The following is a 20,086-nucleotide window of genomic DNA, read 5'->3' as shown; positions in this document are numbered from 1 at the left end:
TGGTGCTGCTATAATCAGTTTTCCTTTGCAGGGAAAAAATTAAAATAATGTATTTCTGTGGAAAAGCCTTTTCTCCAAAAGCAGAGGGAAGAAAACAGCATTCAGCAATGTTACCTGGGGGGCAGCATGAGTGCTTCTGACAGGGCTAAGACAAAGACACTCTGTAAACTACAAAACCCTTCAGTGCTGCCACAAGCCCTTCAGACTTACCTGTAACCAATATTTACAGTATGGGTAAGGATGTGTTTATTCTGTTATGTACCTGACCAGACAGAGAGGAAACACAGGCTTTGCAAACAATTCCTAAGTGTATTTATTAGTCAGGACTGATCTGTGTCACAGCATGACCTACTTCATACCTCAAATGGCATCTCACCACAGTGCAGCTGCACAAGCCTCTGTTCTCCCTGAACACATCCTTGATATGCCAAGGCAGACTTTAGCACACCATTTATTCACATACATCAGTTCCTGCCTTTGTTTGGCTTTGAGCACAGGAGTTCAAGTAACGTTTTGTTTGCTCTGTCCCAGTTATTTGAAAAGTTTCTTTCTTTTCTTCCTCCACTGTTTATTATCCACATCTTCGGTATCATCAGGAGGATCTGGCATTACAAAGCCATCAGTCATTTTATAGTAGACTATTGTGGAGTCTGTCTCAACTATGGCCAAGGTAACTGACAGCAGGGTGTCCGGATCCTCTGGAGGCAGAGAGGCTTTCTTCAGTATTTCCCTTAACCTGGGTGAGGAAAAAAATCACTTAGAAAGGAGTCCACAACCACCTACAATGGCACAAAGGTAGAATAACACTTTTTATTCGGCCTGTTTTCACTCTGCAAACTTGTCTTCCCTAAAGTGAGCATAGTATCTCTTCTAATAAAAATCCAAAGTTGTGTAATCAAGCAACGAAAGAAAATAACAGAATCAGTTACACACATTTCTGCTGGAAATGGCTCAATACATGCTTCTAAGCTTTGTTTAGGTGTACTCACGTGCATGAGCCTCAGCCATCCCACATCCACCACAACCCTAGCACGGCAATCTCTACTGGCCCTGTTTTCAGCAGACTTATATAAGAAATCTAATTAAATAACACCTTGTGTTCAATTGGAGAACTGAATAATTAAGACTAGTTCCATTTGCAGAGGTAAGTCTGCCATGCCGTGTGCCACAGGTCTCTGCCAGACTGTGCAAGGCTCAGGAGCCCAGGCCAGGTTTCTCTACCTCCCTGTCTAGACCAGAAGCCACAAGACTAATGCTCTTCTTCAGAACAGTCAGCCCAAATAATGTCTGCCTTAAAAGCTCAAGACAAAGTTATGCAATTTTTCCTGTTTAGCTTAGTTTAAGAGTAACGTGCCAGTTACTTTTCGGTTCAGAGCTCAGGACAACGCTGATCCCTGGATTCCTGGTCTGACTGGGGAGCAAGCTCTGAAGGAGTGTGGTGACTGCAAACAGAACCCTTCCCACAGAATATCCCCACAGGGAGCTTCCTCCTTCCCCCACACATCAGGTGCAGGAGGGCTCCTCTGAGATTGCTGGGACAGATTACATTCCAGGGGGAGTTCAGCTGTGCACCAGGATAAACCAGTCCTGGCTTCATGCACCCTGGAGAGCTCACCCAGCAGAGCACAGGCAGCTCTGAGGCTGGGCACTGCAGCTGAAAACGGGCCTCTCTCTAAAGGCAGCAGCTCTCAGACCTCAATCACCATCTTCCCTCAGACCCCTTTGATCCTCTAATAAAAGCCAAATGGAACGTGGCAGAGAATGAGCAGCAGCCTGGAAAGCCTCGCTGTTAAGCCCATGACCTTCTTAAGGATCCATCTGTGTTCTGAGCTGTGCATAATCGAGCCTGGTAAATTCAGGAGGCCTTTCCTCCTGCCTGCACCACAGACACCCAGTTACTTCATGGAACAGAGATCCCTCGGCTGGGAAAATCCCCATCCTAGCCCTCCCACTTGGCACCTCTGGCTCCTGTCACCTCCAGCCCCTGTGCAGAGGTACCCCCAGCACCACAGTGCCCTGCTAAAAGCCTGGCAGGGGACAAGAGCCTGGGAAAAAGATTACAGATGTCCTTTCTGACACGTGCAGACAGCAAGAATCCACCTGTCACATGCAGAATCATTAAATGATTTGGGTTGGAGGGGACCTTAAAGCTCATCCAGTTCCATCTATGGGCAGGGACATTTCCATTATCCCAGGCTGCTCCAAGCCCTGCCCAGCCTGGCCTTGGACACTTCCAGGGATCCAGGGGCAGCCACAGTTCACTGGGCACCCTGTGCCAGGGGCTCCCCACCCTCAGCAGCCTGGAGAAGGCTCTAACTTGGCACAGCCAGACTGCTGGCAGAGATCCCGTGAGGAAAGAACTATCCACGAAGCAGTGGACATTAATCTCTCTTTCTCCTGGGAATGCAATATAGGATTAATGATAAAACACCAAATTAAAGGGCACAGCTACCCAAGAGAGATATTTGGGGAGCTGAAGAAACCAAACTTGTGTTGAGTGTGGACAATGTTGTATCTGAGAGCAGACTCAGGCAGAGGCCTGGATTCACCTGTCTGCCAAGCTCCTTCCTGTCTTCTTTAATACCTGTCACTGGTTTTCCTCATAGCCTATTAGGAGGAGGGATGCAACAGTGAGGCCTTAGATATATTTCTAATACTCATGATTTCTTCTTATAGTGCCAAGCACAGACACCTGAGACTTTATTCTCCCTCATTTAGCAACTAGGACTTTGAAGATGCTTCATGGTCCCAAAAGCAGCCAGGTTCCCACAACAGATTAATGACATTTCTTTGCATTTCTTCTTTCTTTTCAGGGGACAAGAGTTCCAGGATTTATTTAAGGAGCACAAAAACAAGCCATTGCATCAGGATGATCTGCTAACTCTGCTGTCCACACATGAAGAATGCCAACTGCAAATGCACCCTTTTCCCTCCTCAGAGGCAGCCCCAAGACAAGGGCTCTCATTCATGCATACCACAACAGCCACAGTGCACTGCAGCACATCTGCAGAGTGATGAGAGGCTATCGTTTAGAGGGATAAGCTTTGGAATTCAGGAAGTCTGTGTCAGACATCATCCCTTGCCCTCCTCCCCTGAAGGCATCCCCAACATCCCTGTCAAGCCTCTGCACCAGCAGACATTTTGCAAAAGAGCCACAGAACCTCTGATTTTACTGCACTTGCTGCCTGCCATGAGCAAGAAGATGAAATACTGCAGGAAAGGTATAGCTTTTGTAATCCTTTTAATGCACCTAATGCTGACAGTAGAAAAATAAAGAAAACATTAAGTGTTCTGAGATTCAAATAATGCATGTTTGACATGCTGAACAAGGCAAGAAGCCTTTATTTCAAGGGAAACAGCCCTTAAGGCTGCCCTTCTCACACAAGAGCTGCAGATGATGGAAATAAAGTCCTAGGCAATAAGTCCATGTGGTAACACCCCCCCAACAGAGCAAATTGATTTAAATTACCCAGTTAATGGCTACCAATAAGCCCCTCAGTGACCCGTACCATCTGCTACACCATACAGGTGATGACAACTATAAAAGATGAATTTGCTTAAACAGAAGTGGATTTAACGTTTCTGAAAGTGTCAAACATCAGCAGGACAGAGGAATTCAGTGCATCCAGCAGTCTGCAGATGCCAAGAGCCTTGACCACCTCCACTCCCCAGCATCCTGAGTCACAGCTGTGTCAGGACACACTCTGCAACTACTGAAACCTGATGGAACACTGACACCCAAAGGGCCCACCACCACTCTGGGCTTGGTTCCCCAGCTGTGCTCCAACAGTGTGAGCCCCACAGAAGCTATGGGGTCAAACCTTTGGCATGGACTGCGTCTCTGGGTTCTGCTTTTCCACAGGAATTCCAGCATGCCCACTCCACTGTCACCACAGCCAGTTTTCAGCAGAATGGAGAGACTTGACACGAGAAAAGGTGCAGCTGAGAAACACTTCCTGCTCTTCCGCAGGGTCTCAGTAAAAGCTTTTCACTACAGTCTCGAGTAAAGCCTGTGCTGAAAGAATGCACTGTGTCACTGTCACCTCCTCAAGGACACCAACAAAACACTCCCATCACCTGAGCACATGTTCACCCACAGGCTCAGCCTGGTAACAGACATCAGGGACCGACAGCCCTACCCATGCCACCTTCTTGAGATGGTAAAGGAAAAAAAACCCAACTATCTAGAGCCCCAAGAGGGTGCACAGAACAAATGTGCTGCTGCTTGCCAAGTGGGAAATTAGGATAAAATACCTTGCAACTACTCCCTCCCCTCCTCTCCCTCTGGAGATGAAAAGCCAGAAAATGTTAAAACAGGCAGCACAGAAATTTTAGGCATCCCACACAAAAAAGGTGCCTCTTGAACAAAGGCATTGTGAAAGAAAAGTAACTGAAGTTAGGGGAATACCACAAGAAACACTCTAAAGTTTTATAGAAGCCATGTAAATAGAATAAGACTAAGTATTTTTTAGAAGAATTCTTACTTGTTGGAGATTATGCCAAGTTTCTAGTGTAATTTGGAAGCCCAGTTCTAAAACCTCGTGGTGCCTGCATGTTCACTCAGATCCAGATCTGCTCCCATCAGGCCAGCTGCAGGCAGGACAAGGCCCTCATTTTCCACCCAGGAAGCAAACTCATATTCATGTCATGCTCCAGGAGGAGCAAAGGACTTCACCTCAAACACCCTGCTATCCAAAGAGATGGCATTTCTAAAACACTCTGCATTAGAAAAAGGGCTTAGAAAAGGCTTCCTAGTTATCTACAGACTAGAGTCAGTAGGGATTGCTTTTTTTCTATCAAGGAATTAGTCACAGGAGCAGGTTTAACTTACTTAACCTTGTGCAAGGAGCACTGCAGCTAAGGGAACAGCACTAGCAATGTCATCCTGCATCTGTCATTACTGCTGCATTCAAACAATGATGGCAGTGAACTGACCTGATGTTCTATTACTGTGGCAATTAATAGCTTTAAAATAAAACAAATCCAAAAACAAAACTAGAAAATCCATACAAATCCATCTAGAGAGCAGAAGAGAATGTGGCATCCTTCCCTCACATCAATTTTGCACTGTGTAGGCCCTCAACAGCCATCAGAAATCTGTTCTGTGTTTCCCAATGTCTGCTCCTAACAAAATAACACTGCCCTTTTCTCTGGGAGAAAGAATCAGGTGTACAGCTGGTGACCCTGAGGCTTCAGCTGACTCTGCAAAAACCAACCAAGGGCAGAATCATAAAGAATTCAAGCAGCAAGTCCTGTGATGAACAAAAGAGCATTTCAGAGACACATCCCATGCAATGGCTCTGAGAAGCAGCGTCACCCTGCAAGCTCAGAGCAGTTTTATGGAGGTTGCATAGAGCTTCATTGAGCTGAAATGGAACTACTGCCTCCCATCCCATAAAAGCCAAAGGCTTTCAATCTGCCCTTTATACTTGGATGAATAATTCCTTGCAGGCTTGGCCAGCCTGAACAGCTCCCTGCCCCAGGCAGGGCTGCAGAGTGCACACAAGTTGGTCTCTGTGCAGAGATCATTACCCCAGGCACCGGAGCGTGCCATTGTCCCAGCCTGGGTCAGCACCGAGGCACAGGAACCTCACACAGAGCACAATCCCTCAGATTTAGCCAGCACTGCAAACTTCAGCACAGCTCACCATCAGGAATGCTGCCCCAGGCACTGCTGCAGGCAGGCAGCTAACCCAGTGCCTCGAGATATGTGGGAAAGAAGCACGTGGAGCTGGGAGAAGGTGCAAATGCACACCACTATTCCTTGGAATTTGCTCTTTTGGGATTGCTAGAAGAAACTCAGTTTTTGTAATAGAAAGAAAAAAAAAACCAAATGCAAATGAAACACCACGTGCCACACTGGTCAGGAGAAGTGATTAAAGCCCCAAGGAATATAAAGACCTTTTCCCATGAAGTTCAAGGAAAGAAGACAAACCACGCCAAAGGGAGGTACCAAAGTCCAGCAGAGTTCTACAGGACACACTTACTAGTGGATGTTCAACCATAGTACTGCATAACCAAGTCTGCTGTGGCAGCTGCAATCTCATTTGAAATAATAAATTTAAACATTAGATTAAAAATACTCATAAAGAGCTTACATTTAGGAGCCACTAATTACATTTTCCAATGTGTGATTTAGTGTATGAGTAAATGATGCTTATAGCAAGGGTTACTAACAAAACTGTGAAGAGGATATAAGCTGCATGTCAGTTTTTCAGTTTATAGCAAGATCTATTTCACAGTCTACAGACTCTGAAGACAGTAAATTCCAGCCCTCAGATTTTCTTCTCAGGATGCTTATGAGCTTTAAAAAAAAACATTTACCTATTGTTTTTTTCTAAAATAAGTTAGCATTTTAACAGAAATAAGCCTTTCCCCAAACTTTGTGGGTCTCCATGACCTCAGGCAACTTCATCCTTCATTTGCAACACTTGTACACAAAATATAAACACAGCAGTGACGTGTCATTTAATCTGACAGTTTATCTGCCACATTTTGCTTAGACAGAGCTATTTGGCTAGGACAGACAGTGCCCAATTCTATTAGATCTGGGACCTAACTCCCTGGTCCTTGACGGATCAAGGCTTTCCAGGCTATCTAAAAATCCAACTGTCAACACTGTGAGCTCTTCTAACTCGCTGAGTTTGGTTTATGCAAGTCACTTTTGCCAGCCCTGAAGCAGCACTCCCAGGATTTGACTCCTTCCCCCACTCTGGGGAGCCACAGTTCTGGAATGTACTGACAAGGAGGTGCTTGGTGTGCACAAAGGAGGTGTAGTGAGCAGCAAACACACCCAGCCTATGCACCTACCAACTTCTCCCACAAGCAAGAGTCCCTGCTGAATTCAGAGGCTCTCCAAGCCTCAGCCAGCTGTGTGTGGGTCAGACCAGGCCAAGACAGACAGAAATGGCATCGTATTCCCCAGGGCTTCACTCAAGGAAGATTCAGCAGTCTTCATCTGAAGAGCACACAGAGCACAAAGCCACTTCTCAAGACTGTGTAAGATCATTTACTCTGTGCTCCAGAGCCCGTAATTCTGTAATTTGGTGGGTTCCTGTGCAGCCCTACCCTGCCATGGCTGCATGAGCAGCTTCCACCCAGCTCTGCAGAAATGGACAGTGAGCTTAGGAAGCAGCTTCTGCCTTCAGCAGTTAACTGTCCTGCTCAAACTGGACAGGATGAAATTTTGTAATAGGCTAAAAAACATTGACCAGATTTTATTTTTTGTAGGGCACTCATAATTTGTCATTTGCCTAGATGTCCTGCTGGTAATTTCCAGAGCAACTTTCCTGTGGCCTTTTAAGGACAAACTGCTCAGTGGCAGCCAAGTAGGGAACTTCATGAGACACCTGGTAGCTTGGCTGACGTGGATCTGAAGCAGAGAACCACTGCTGTGTTTTTCTGGAAGACCAAGCCCACAAGAGTGACTGACTAGTATTTGCAAAATGTGAGATTATTTTTAGCACATAGGTAGTACTAAAAATCCATTATTTTCTAGTAAGTTCCTTTCTTATTTTACCAATAAGAAAAATACAGAGCAGAATGAAGATGCAAGTCTGATTTCGAGGTGTCACTTCCAAACCCTACCCAGTCTTACTGGTTAAACAAGGAAGTGTTGCCCATAAAAGCTGCTGTTACTGGCTTCTTTTGCAATTAGCACAATTCCAGGCCCAGAATAGAGACAGAACATTTTCACCATCCCAAATCCCTCCAAGGGCTTATTTTTAACACGAAGTGAGCTGCATTCACTTGTACTCATACCTCCTCCCCTGCTTTTAGGAGGTAACACAAACCCCCAAAGTGCTGCTTTGAACAAAACGCAGATGCACGTCCAACCCCACAAATACAAGTGCTGTACACAAACACAACCTCCCAGCCTGACAACATCCGTGGGTATTGAACACATACAGGCTTTTATGGACACACCTGGCACTGCAGCCTGGCATTCAGCTCATTTTAGTGACAACACACCCTCTGCTGTTGCTCTGCAGCAAACCCTGGTCACAAACTGTACTTTTAATCAATGTGATGCATTCACTCTTTTGCCTCTCCACCACACATCCTTCCAGTACTGGATTCCAGACACGCCGGTGCCAGAGCAGAGCAAACAGCATCACCACAGAACAAACAAGTGCAGAGGCTCCCTGTGAAAAGCTCCAATGACACAGTAAAAGATAGGACACGAATGCAGTGGAATATGTGCCATTAAAAGTCAATCAGAACATACCCCTGGCCTTTACCCAACGCCAGGAATGCAAGTTTTCAGCCCAGGTGGAAACACACTATGTTAAGAAAGCACAACAGCTCAGCATGTAGGTGGAATTCCTCAAAGATCCCACACCCTTGCTGGCTGCCTTCTATTTCCACCTAAAATCTTGTCTGAGCTGAGAGCTGCAGTGTGTCCTTTCCATTCACACACACATCTCCTGCTTGCAGACAGGCTGGGTGACACTCAGCATTTCACCCTGCAGGGCCTCTCAGCAGCTTTCCTCTGCTGTGGAGATCAAATCATATTTCTCTGCAACACCAAGCCCCCAGGAGTGATTGACCAATACTTGCAAATATAGTATTTTTTTCAGCACAAAAACAGTACTAATCTCCAGCAATATCTAGTAAATAATTTTCTTTCGCCTCACCCAATAAACAGCAAAATGATGATAAAAGTCTGTTAAGCGAGACATTGATCTATCACTTCTAAAACCCAAAATAAAAAGTAAAAAACATCACTCCTAGAGTGCACACACACATCTAACAAGTGCAATTAATTAGCTACCTACCACTGTGTCAGGCTGCTGCCCACAGAGCAAGAGGAAGTGGCAAAACCCAGTGAGATTTGTAAAGCCAGCCCTGAGCCAGCTCCTAGCAGGAGTGAGAACAGAAGGAACTGAAAAATGTACAATCATATGACGCTGCTGAAATAGTTCAGGTCTTGAGAGTCATCACGACAAACACCAGCCAGAGAAGGCAGCCTCTGTCAGAGACTGTGTGTCTGAGGCTGCTCCAGGGGCCAGTTAAAATAGACTGGAAAACTACTGAAGTGGAAGTTTTCTAGGCTGTAAATATCTGTAATGTAACAAACTCATGGCTGTGCTGTCTTCTGCTTGAAGAATTGCTCTTGCATGTGTGAGGAAATTAAGTCAAAAATCACAGGCATGTGAGACTCTAGGTGTAAAGTAAGAGGAGTTTCCTGTTCAAAGTAGCCAAATGACAGTTTGAAAACAAAAGCAAAGCAAACCATACAAGGCTTATTCACAATAAAAAAAAAGCTGATTCTTGGGCAGCTTCAAAAGCATTTCTTTCCCCTTAGGTCCTTCCAAGTCCAGCAACTCAGGAAGCATCATGCATTTCCCAGCGTACAAAATGAGCACAGGAATGTTCAAAACATAAGCTGTGGAGGTCTTGTGTTCTAACCTTGTCTCTCAAACACATACTCTGGTGTCCACTGTTATCTGCTAGCACTTATGCAACTCCAGACAACAGGAAGTGTTTATCCATGGGCATCAGTTTCTGCTTGACCTCCAAGAACCACTCCCAGACAGGCAGAGGCAGAGACTGATGCAAAGCTGAGGTTCCAAGCTGCTTGTATGTCTGCAGAACTCAAAATAACTCTGCTGACAGGCTGAGAGGTTGCTTTCCTCTGATATTCCTCTACCTCCTCCTCACCGAGCCACCACCAGCCTGTAAAACGTATCTGTGCTCCATTTTCTGTCCGTGGTGACCCCAGACAAGCGCTGAGCAGGACCTCACCTCTCGTGGCTGATCAGGATGTGTGCAGGCACTGGCACCATCACCTGGAGCCCCTCCTGCTCCCTGGCACGGGCATGCAAACACACCAGCTGCAGCTCTGCCACTCCCACGGGATGCACCTCGTGCCAGTTCCTCCCTAGAAATGTTAGTTGGGGGATGAGAGGGGCAGAACACGAAACACAAGTTTGAATCAGTCAAATAACAAATACAGTATCTAAGTTAACAACTAAGGTTTTGTTTTCCCTCCCTCTCTTCACAGGAAAACTCCAAATTCCCCTCCTGAGAAGCAATCTTGCTAAAGAAATCCACAGAGCAGGACCAGCCTGCTGCCTCCAGAGCTGCACTGATGGACAGTGAACAGCAATCTGTCTGAAAATACTGCTCTGCAAAAGGCAAAAGGGAGATAAAACCATGCAGCTTTTGTCATCTGAAGCACTACAACCCAAATTTGGATTTCATCAGCACCCTGAACTGTGAAGCAGCAGGTGCTAAAAGCATGATTAATGATCATACACAGTTCTAATCTCCTGCTTGAAGGGATAAGGATGAAGTTTTTGCTGCGGAACTACAGAAATCTTCTTTTAAAGACTATAAAGGCATTTTCTTCAGAAGTGTAACAGCAACAGACGCAGCAGTTTCTGGACTGTAAAATCCCTCCCTTCCCTGACCTTGAGAAGCACCAGGCTCCAAGCAAAACTGAAATATTTTTCCTAGGCTGGCTGGCTGCCTACTCACGGTCCCTTTTCAATAAAGCCAACTTGGAAGAAGCCAGGCAGAAGTTTACATCTCACATAACTCTGCTCCACTCTGAGCAGACACCAGAAGACTACACTGGATTTCACAGGACCATTTGGGCCAGAAAACCCCTCCAAGATCATGGAGTGCCACCACTGACCTGACACTGCCAGGTCATGGCCCTAAGCACAACACCTACAGTTTATTATAAATTACTCTATTATTACATAATAGTACTACAATGGTTATAAATTACTACTTGTCACTTGGCCTTCCTACGTTCCTTTTCCTTTCCTTACTCCTCTTTTGATTTTTTTTTCCATGCTGATGCTTTTGCCCTGGAACACCTGCACCTGGAACAGCTAGATGGAACGGGCCCTCATCTCTGCACAGGCTCCAGGAGGGCAGAGGATAGAAACTTTTAGCACAAAACCTCTCAAAATGGGCACCAAGAACTTTGTAAGGAAAGGTCCTATCACAGTGCAAACAAGGAATTTAACAGCTCCTAAGGGCAAAGACATTTTTTGGGATACAGTCTCTTCCCCCTTTACCTTCTAAGAGGTCCAGGTACACCAAAAAGGCAGCGTAGACTTGAGTGCTGTCAGACACATCAAGTGACATCATTTCTGTGAACTGAGACCCGAAGAGGAACATTGAGGAAGGAAAGCACAAGTTATACTCAGAATGCACACAGCATCCCCACAGCCAGTAGCTCCCCACATCTCCACAACCACAGCCAGGGGTTTCAAAGCAGTTTTAAGGCAATCAAAGAGCAGGATCTGTATCTCAAAAGCTCCTTTTTCCGCATTCCCCATATTTTAGCACGTAAAAAAAAAGCAAGCAAAATAAACACAAGAGGAATCACAACTATTTCTGGAACAGCACTAGCTTTGTGACATTTTACCTATTTTTGGGTAAATAATTCCACCTATTTTTGCTGCATCACATCACCATAAGACGACGGCCAAATTAAACATCTCCACGTTTTCGGTGTGGTAAAAATTAAGATGGAGTCGAAGTTTAAAGCATTTACGTTTCCCAGCAGGAATTCCATGATTTATAACCTCCGCCCCTGCTGGCAGCGGCATTCCCCAACTATCGCAGGGGCCGGAGCCCCCCTCGACACACCCAGTATATTGATTATATTATAATAATATATCCTGAGGGACCCCACGGGCACCTCGAGAGCTCCGAGCGGGGGAATGCTGCGGGATGGGGCCGGGAGAGCGGGACCCCCGCCCGGCCTACCGTGGGGTGAGCCGTGATCCAGTTACCGCCAGCCGCCCCCGACCAGCCGCCCTGTGCCCCCGGGGTCCTCCCGGCCGCGGAGGAGCCCTGGCCCGCATCGGTGCCCCCCTCTCCCCGCCTCGCCGGGCAAACCCCACTCCAGCCCGGCCCGGCGGCCGGCTCCATGCTGTCCCGCCAGTGTGCACCGCGGCTTCACTCCGGGCGGCGCCGCGCCCCCCGGCGCCCCCCGGAAACTGCCGCACCGCCCCGACCGTTCCGCCTCCGCTCCGTTCCTACCGCCGCGGCCCAGGCGCCGCTTTAAAGCCATCAAAGAAAATACGTATATTCGTGTGTTCCTTTCACGGTGCCTTCTTCTAAAGGCCCCAAAGCAAGAAATGCCTGATCAACCTGCAGTGTCCAGACCTTTTACAGCCTGTATAACGGACATACCTTCAAGGTATTGCCATTAAAAGGACTGCTTTACTAGAAATATCTCTGACTTTCAATGAGAGTGCTTTGCCTAATGCCTAGTGTCCCAGGCCTGGCTTATCAGCTCCATCTGTCTTGGTGATTCTTCTGATCAATTTCGAACACTGGCTATTCTATAATAAAGCATCAATGAAAATTGGTCTATATGTACATGACACATACATTTGTATGTGGCTTGTAGCCACAGGAAGTCACATTTGGGCCAATCTAATTCAAGGAATTTTGTGGTAAAATGAGCAGCCATTCTGGCTGCTTTAAAAGTGCTGTGTTAGCCAGCACTTCAATTCCCTGGGCACAGAATAGATAGTTAGATGGGATAAAAAAATCCAGTCGCCAAGACTTTCCTGGAAGAGTTGGCAACAGTGTATGGGAAAATAATTAGATGGATTTGAGTTCTTAGAAGTGAAGAAGCAAGTGAAAGGAGATGGACTCACATCGATCTACAGATGAGTCAATTTACATCAGCAGGATGGAACCTCTGTTTTCCTCAACGTGGGAAACAAGCCTCATGTAGAAGAAATCTTCCTCAGAGAGAATTTGCCTCCTGCCAAACCGAGGGATTATGCCTTTTCCAGAGACAGTTGTCATAGCTGGAATCTCCTTGTTTGGTGTAGATACTTAGAGGAGGCTGAAACAAATGGCTTCAATTGATTTCTGTGGGACTCACATCTGCAAAAAGCCATTTCTTCCTCAAAGCTAAAATATTTCACAATGAGAGTGGCTCATTGTCTCATCACAGCAGGATGAAGTCTGGGCTTAAAAAAAACCTCACAGGATATAATTTTGGCCACCAATAGAGAAGTCAGAATGAGTACAGATTTCTTTGTACGTGGACATAGAGTCATACACATTTATGGGTGCTGGAATTATGTGAATTGCCAGGTAACTGTTTACCTGTTTGCCTGTTTACCTGTTTGTCTCCAAACTTTGCCCCACGCTGTGTGTGACTGGGAGTGAGAGACGAAGCTGGGTTGATTCCTTGCTTTTCTGCATGGAAAAACATCTCATGTTTCTGCTGCTCTCCCTCTTTTGTGTCCCACAGCAGCCAGCCAGCACAGGGAATTGTGTGAGCGAGGGAAAATCACTTTGAAGAGCAAATTACTGGCTTTGGGATGCTGCTGGGATCTTTTCATTTGCCCCCAGAAAATCATTATGGCTCTGATGCTGCCCACAAGATAAAAAGAAGAGAGGAGTCTGAAAGGAGCTGAAGGTAGTTTAGATTTCACCGAGGGTATCAAGAACTGCACAGGGCAAAAGCACACTCAGACTTCTGGCAAAGGCAGTCAGAGGAGGGGCTTATTTCTGCTGAAATATCCTAAAATCAGGACTGAGAGCCAGCTTGAGTGTCCAGTGGATAGAAAATGCTGGCTTCCAGCCCTCCACATCAAGTATAATTTGGGAGCATTAGTCCCCACCCTCCGAATGTGAGTGGTCCCGTGGGCAGCAGCGGAATTCCGTGCGTGGAGATTGGGCTGGCTCCTGTGAAACTCTAATCACCTCGCACAGCCCGCAGAGCTGCTCCTTCTGTCTGCTTAATGAATACAAGCTGGAAAGCAACATGTGGCCAACTAACCATGAAAGAAAAGCCTCATTAATGTGTCACTCTAGAAGGACAATTATAAAGGCACAGTGAAGGGCAAACAGGAGGAACATATTTGCACTAATTGTTCAGGAAGATGCGTACAAATTGAGAGAGTTTCTCAGATTTTAGTGCACATGATTCTATGACGCCTGGAGAGTCTTTATTGAAGTTTCCTAGGATGATCCTTTTAGGGAAGTCATCTGATCAGGAGACTGAGACAATATAATTTGGTGTGCTTGATAAATTAGGTTCTATAGGCAAAGAAGAGCAAACATTATCTATGTGTGAGTGTATATTTATATATATATACATATGCTACCTGGATGCAAGCAATTCACTCTGAGATTATGGATAATTAAACAATTGTTTGCTTGCTAAAGGCTTCCTCCTTTTTAAGTGTTGCAAGCACACAGCCAATAGTATCACCTGCTCAAAGTGGTCTGTCCACCTTGGAGAAACTTCCTACCCACAGTAAAACCCAAATACGCTGTGATGGGGCCCTTAGAGTTAATCAGAGACTTCATCTTGAAAAGGGTCTAGCATGCCCAAATCCTATTAACTTTTAAGAGAACTATGATTAATATGCCCCTTTTAAGATCATTACTCACTAACTTTATTGGAATATGTTTTATGTATTGTTATGCTAAATTGCCATTGGTCTATTCATGGGAACGTTTCCATGTGGATAAGTCAATGAAGTACAGGGAAAATCTTCCCTGTATTTCCTGTTTTCAAAGAAGAGGTGCTGAGAAAGCTGAGGTTGTTCAGCCAGGAGAGGAGAAGGCTCCAAGGAGACCTTCAAGCCTCTTCCAGTACGTAAGAGTGGCTTATAAAAAAGAGAGTGACTTTTTAAATGGACAGATAGTGATAGGACAAGGGGAACATTCCCTAAACTGACAGAGAGTACATTTAAATTAGATATTAGAAAGAAATTCTTCCCTGTGAAGGTGGTGAGGCCCTGGCACAGGCTGTCCGGGTAGCTGCCCCATCCCTGGAAGTGTCCAAGGCCAGCTTGGATGGGGCTTGGAGCAACCTGAGACAGTGGAAAGTGGCCCTGACCATGGCAGGGGGTTGAAATGAGATTATCTTTAAGGTCCCTTCCAAGCCAAGCCTTTCTCTGACTCTAGGATATCCATCCATTTTTCCGCTGTGTTCCAGCTGGAATCCCTCCTGCAGCGTGGGAAGGGTGTGAGGTGTGCGCCTGCTTCGTACGGACATCCCGCGGATGTTCGCCGAAAACTTTCTGTGTAAAAGCTCAAAGTTACTTTAATCCCTACCTGTGTGGGATCTTCAAGTAAGCATCGAACAAAGGGACGTCTCACCGCTAGCAGCAACACTCCGAGAGCCTTTTTAAAACCCAAAACAAGGGTGGAGACATGTGGGGTTTGCACATTTACGGCGGGCGCTGAGCAGCTACGGTGATGGCAGCCTGTCGGGGGGATCGCACCTAGGGACCGCACCGGGAGCGGGGCTCGGGGGGCGGTGAGCGGGGTTCAGGACTGCGGTGATCGGGGCTCAGAGGGGCGGTGAGCGGGGCTCAGAGGGGCGGTGAGCGGGGCTCAGAGGGGGCGGTGAGCGGGGCTCAGAGGGCGGTGAGCGGGGTTCAGAGGGCGGTGAGCGGGGCTCAGAGGGGCGGTGAGCGGGGCTCGGAGGGGCGGTGAGCGGGGTTCAGGACTGCGGTGAGCGAGGTTCAGAGGGCGGTGAGCGGGGTTCAGAGGGGCGGTGAGCGGGGCTCGGAATGCGGTGAGCGGGGTTCAGAGGGGCGGTGAGCGGGGCTCAGAGGGGCGGTGAGCGGGGTTCAGGGGGGCGGTGAGCGGGGTTCAGAGGGCGGTGAGCGGGGCTCGGAATGCGGTGAGCGGGGTTCAGAGGGGCGGTGAGCGGGGTTCAGGGGGGCGGTGAGCGGGGTTCAGAGGGCGGTGAGCGGGGTTCAGAGGGCGGTGAGCGGGGCTCGGAATGCGGTGAGCGGGGTTCAGAGGGGCGGTGAGCGGGGTTCAGAGGGCGGTGAGCGGGGCTCAGAGGGCGGTGAGCGGGGTTCGGGGGGCGGTGAGCGGGGTTCGGGGGGCGGTGAGCGGGGTTCAGAGGGGCGGTGAGCGGGGCTCGGAGGGGCGGCGGTGAGCGGGGTTCAGAGGGCGGTGAGCGGGGTTCAGAGGGCGGTGAGCGGGGCTCAGAGGGGCGGTGAGCGGGGTTCAGAGGGCGGTGAGCGGGGTTCAGGGGGGCGGTGAGCGGGGTTCAGAGGGCGGTGAGCGGGGTTCGGGGGGCGGTGAGCGGGGTTCAGAGGGCGGTGAGCGGGGTTCAGAATGCGGTGAGCGGGGTTCAGAGGGCGGTGAGCGGGGTTCGGGGGGCGGTGAGCGGGGCTCGGAATGCGGTGAGCGGGGCTCAGAGGGGCGGTGAGCGGGGCTCAGAGGGGGCGGTGAGCGGGGCTCGGGGGGCGGTGAGCGGGGCTCGGGGGGCGGTGAGCGGGGCTCAGAGGGGCGGTGAGCGGGGCTCGGAATGCGGTGAGCGGGACTCGGGGAGGCGGTGAGCGGGGTTCAGAGGGCGGTGAGTGGGGCTCGGAGGGGCGGTGAGCGGGGCTCAGGACTGCCGTGAGCGGGGCTCGGAGCGGCGGGCGGAGGCTCCGCTCGGCTCCTCCTTCCCCTCCTCCCTGGTCTCCGTGCCCCTCCTCCTCCCGCGTTCCCGGAGCCCGGGCTGGCGGCGGCTCCGCGGCTGCCCCTCGCCCATCATGGCTGCGGGCGCGCCGCTGCTGCTGCTGCTGCTGCCGCCGCTGCTGCTGGGCTGCGGGGCCGCCCCCGAGCCGCCGGAGCCGCCGGAGCCGCCCGAGGCCGAGCAGCCCGCCCTGCCCGAGTCGGCGCTGCTGCAGCCCACCGTGCTGCTCGCCATCCTCGCCCGCAACGCCGCGCACACGCTGCCGCACGTCCTGGGCTGCATCGAGAGGCTCGACTACCCCAAGAGCCGCATCGCGCTCTGGTGAGGGCCGGTGTGGGCAGGGGGGCTCTGCAGGCGGCCGGACCGGGCACTCCTCCTCGCTGTGCCCACGGGAGGAGCCGGGGACGGGCTGTGGTGGCCGGGGACGGGCTGTGCTGGGCTGTGCTGGGCTGTGCTGGGCTGTGGTGGCCGGGGACCGGAGCCCGTCCGCCGTGCCGGGGTCCCCCCGCGTGTCGGGGGCGCGGTGCTCTGCCGGGAGCCGCGGGGAGATGAGTTATCCCAGCAGAGCTGGCCTGCAGCCTGGGAACATTCACCGCCGGAGCATGTGTCCAAAGCCGCGGGCACGGAGAGCTCCGGCGGGGAGCGCGGGGCCGGCTCCCGGCGGGGAAATCCCGGGCTTTGTGCGAGCTGCTCGGGATGTTCCGGGGCTGGGTAGGTGCCGGTGGGCATTGAAAGGAGCATTGTTGCCGGGCTGGAAGATGGATTAAAAGATGTATTCAGAAATCGCAGCATGGGGGCAGCTGCGGCGGTCAAACAGGGGTCGGGACGGAGGAATTAGAGAGGTTTGGGAACCGGTCAGTCTGCCTTTGCGAGGGGACAAAGGCAGAAAAATAATCCTTCAACCTGACACAAGCGTTGGAAGGAACAGGATTGCTTGGAAGAACCCCAAACAGATTCTCTTTTTTTCTCTGTAGAGCCTGATCCAAGGCTCTCCGAAGTCCGTGGTGAGACTCTGTTAACTTTAAAAGTCAATAGTTTCGTTTTACTTCGAGGGGGCGTGGGGCGGGCCTTCCCCAGTCACATCACTGCAGTGTCATTAAACAGATGTTTCTGTGTGTGCTTCAGAAACACGACTGTAATTTGTCTCCAAGTACAGGGCTCTGCAGATCATCAGTGCATGTTTTTTTGTTGTTGTTGTTGTTGTTGTTTTTGGGTGGTTTTTTTTTCTTTCTTTTTTTTTTTTTTTTTTTCCCATTTCTTTTCTTGTTGCAGGTGTACAAAGCAGGTTGTGCTGTCAGGACAAATTCAGGGTTGTCACCCAAGGGTGGTGTGGAATCACGAGCTGGTGTGTGGCAGTGGCTGAATTCCGCTCTGTGTAGATCTGGGACTCCTCATTCATTCATCCCAGTAGGAATTTTGCCAGTTGAGATTTCCTCATAGCAGACGTGTATAAAACCAGATATTATCAGACCCCACATGGCCTGTGATTCAGCTGAGCTCGGTGTTTATAAAAACTTGTGGGTGTTGTAAGTGCAGTCCTGATCAGCAAAGCAGAGCGCATCCCCAAATGCCTCTTGCTGTACAAGTGCAAAGTAAGTTTTGGGTTTTTTTTTTAAGTCCTGCAGGTAACTGGTTGGCTCTACAGCTTTTTCAGTACATGACTTGCATTACCCTCACAAGACTTAAGATCTCTGCAGTATTTTGTGGAAGTATTTGTGAGGACTTATTTTAACATAGCTTGAAATATGCTAAGGTTCTTAGAAGAAATCATGCCATTTTTAAGGGGATTGCACACAGACACAAGGCGTGGCTGAGCTGGAAAATCTGCCGATGACAATATCAAGATTTATAAAACGAGAATGACTAAAATTGTCACAGCCACTGCAAAAGAAGGTCTGAGGATGCTCTGAGCTGCCACAGAGAGTGAGAGGTACCTGTGAGGTGGAAATAGTTCCTTGGAGAAGTTTAGTTCTGCTCCTCAACAAGACTTGAACTTTTCCAGAACTGGGAATGTTTGGGACACAAAGTACCCACTCAGAGCAAGCTCACGTATGATATTACAAAGTGTCTTGAGAACAAGTGAAACCATTCAGTCCATTTCTGGAAGCATCTTGTGTTTCAGAGTCCTTTCAACAGGTGAATTCCAGGATTTACCTGTGTCCCTGTGTTACTGGGATAGCTTGGGGAGGAGGGCATTGGAGTGGTGTTTGTCACAGACTTGTGTTCTTCCATTTCCTCTTATATTCCACTTCAGCATTTTCTTGAGTTAACTCAGCATTTTAAAATTCCCCAACTGTAGATCTTGAGAATGAAAACTAAAAATATATATCATCTCTGAAGCTTCCATATGCTCTCTCTGCATGGCTGGAGGGCTGAAATTGAATTCAGTGGATTCCCCTGATGGATTTCTAGGGGCAAAACTTTATGAGTGACACTAAAGATGGGTTAAGAGATAACGAGTCTGAAGCAGGCACTGAATTTCCTTGGTGTAGTTGTATCAATCTCAAGCTTTGATATCCTATACTGAGCAAAAGATGCGCGCTGGGAAGCTTTATGTTCTCTTCTTACCTTTGGTCTTAATTATGATTTAATATAGGAGGAATGCAGCCTCCCCACAGAACCCCAGCTGGCTGTCCTGTCACCCTGGAGGTGCCATGCTGAAGGGAACAGCCGTCCCTTTGAGAGATTAAGTTTGAAGAATTAAGGACTTTAGTTAAACTAGATATTGCTGACGTAGACTTCCCTTTACATTTTGAAGAATTAAGGACGTTAGTTAAACTTGATATTGCTGACGTAGACTTCCCTTTACATTTTGAGATGTTGCTGATGTAGACTGCCCTTTGCTAACTAGACATTGTTGAGGTAAACTTCCCTTTTTTTAACAGAAGCCGGATTTAAGGAACTGATAAATCAGGAGGCCTGTCAGCTTAATCAATAGACTCCAAGAATACAATGTGATCATAAATCAGATAGCCTTGAGAAAACAGGATCCAGGTGTCGCCAACACTAAAAGGTTAAAAAGGCAAAGCGAGGAAGATGCATCTTACTTCATCATTTTGAGACCCCACCCCATAAGAAGGACCACCGACCCATTTCAAAGAACAAACTACACATGCTTAATTGCTTTTTGGCTAATTACCATACGAAGCAGGGAATGGGATGGACCAGAGTCATGACTATGCATTTGTGTTTTGGGTATTCAACACTCCTGTACATAAAAGGACCCTGTGATCGTCTGTAAATTGCGCGTGTATATTTGGGAGCTATCCCACACGCTGCAACACACACTTTCTAACTTCAAACTGTTAGAGAGTCTCTGTCCCTCATAGTTGGATATTGGTATTAGATCAATATCCATATTTTTTAACAAATCACCTTCTTGTGGAGGAGGAAGGGTCACAGCCGTCCCCTCCGAGCGCCCACCGTGCTGTGGGGAACGGCCTGGACCCACAACAGGAGAGATCTAAAGAAAAAACCTGGCTGTTGGACACAAGTCCAGCTTTTTTATAGCCACAGAGGGTTCTCCTGACGTGCTGCTGGCGTGGCTGAGCTTCTCCCAGGGCGCCCTGTGCTCCCAGCCCAGCCGGGAAAGTGTACAGCATTGTTGGTGCTGGGCTTGGAGAGCTGCAAAGGGAGGGAAAGGGATCCTTATCTTGGCCAAAA

The 20,086-nt window shown here is 48.6% G+C and overlaps 2 protein-coding genes across 2 annotated transcripts in view; one reads left to right on the top strand and one right to left on the bottom strand.

Annotated features, from left to right (window-relative positions):
- Nucleotides 1–289: 289 nt before the first annotated feature.
- Nucleotides 290–11,927, bottom strand: TSEN15 (tRNA splicing endonuclease subunit 15). The gene is made up of 4 exons (XM_066324664.1): nt 11,731–11,927; nt 11,034–11,115; nt 9,748–9,883; nt 290–736 (listed from the first exon to the last, which is right to left on the bottom strand). Exons 1-4 carry the CDS (start codon nt 11,893–11,895, stop codon nt 532–534), a joined length of 588 nt encoding a protein of 195 aa, XP_066180761.1. The 5' UTR covers nt 11,896–11,927; the 3' UTR covers nt 290–531.
- Nucleotides 11,928–16,602: 4,675 nt separating this feature from the next.
- The window catches only part of COLGALT2 (collagen beta(1-O)galactosyltransferase 2), a 47,053-nt gene continuing 43,569 nt past the window's right edge, over nt 16,603–20,086 (top strand). The window contains exon 1 of the mRNA XM_066324663.1: nt 16,603–16,744. The gene's annotated coding sequence lies outside the window, so the exon portion shown is untranslated. The remainder of the gene's footprint in view (nt 16,745–20,086) is intronic.

This window comes from Sylvia atricapilla, chromosome 9 (genome assembly GCF_009819655.1).
Source record: "Sylvia atricapilla isolate bSylAtr1 chromosome 9, bSylAtr1.pri, whole genome shotgun sequence".
Classification (NCBI taxonomy): Eukaryota; Metazoa; Chordata; class Aves; order Passeriformes; family Sylviidae; genus Sylvia; species Sylvia atricapilla.
The sequence above is the reverse complement of the archived record's forward strand: the minus strand, read 5'-3'. Positions and strand labels throughout refer to the sequence as shown.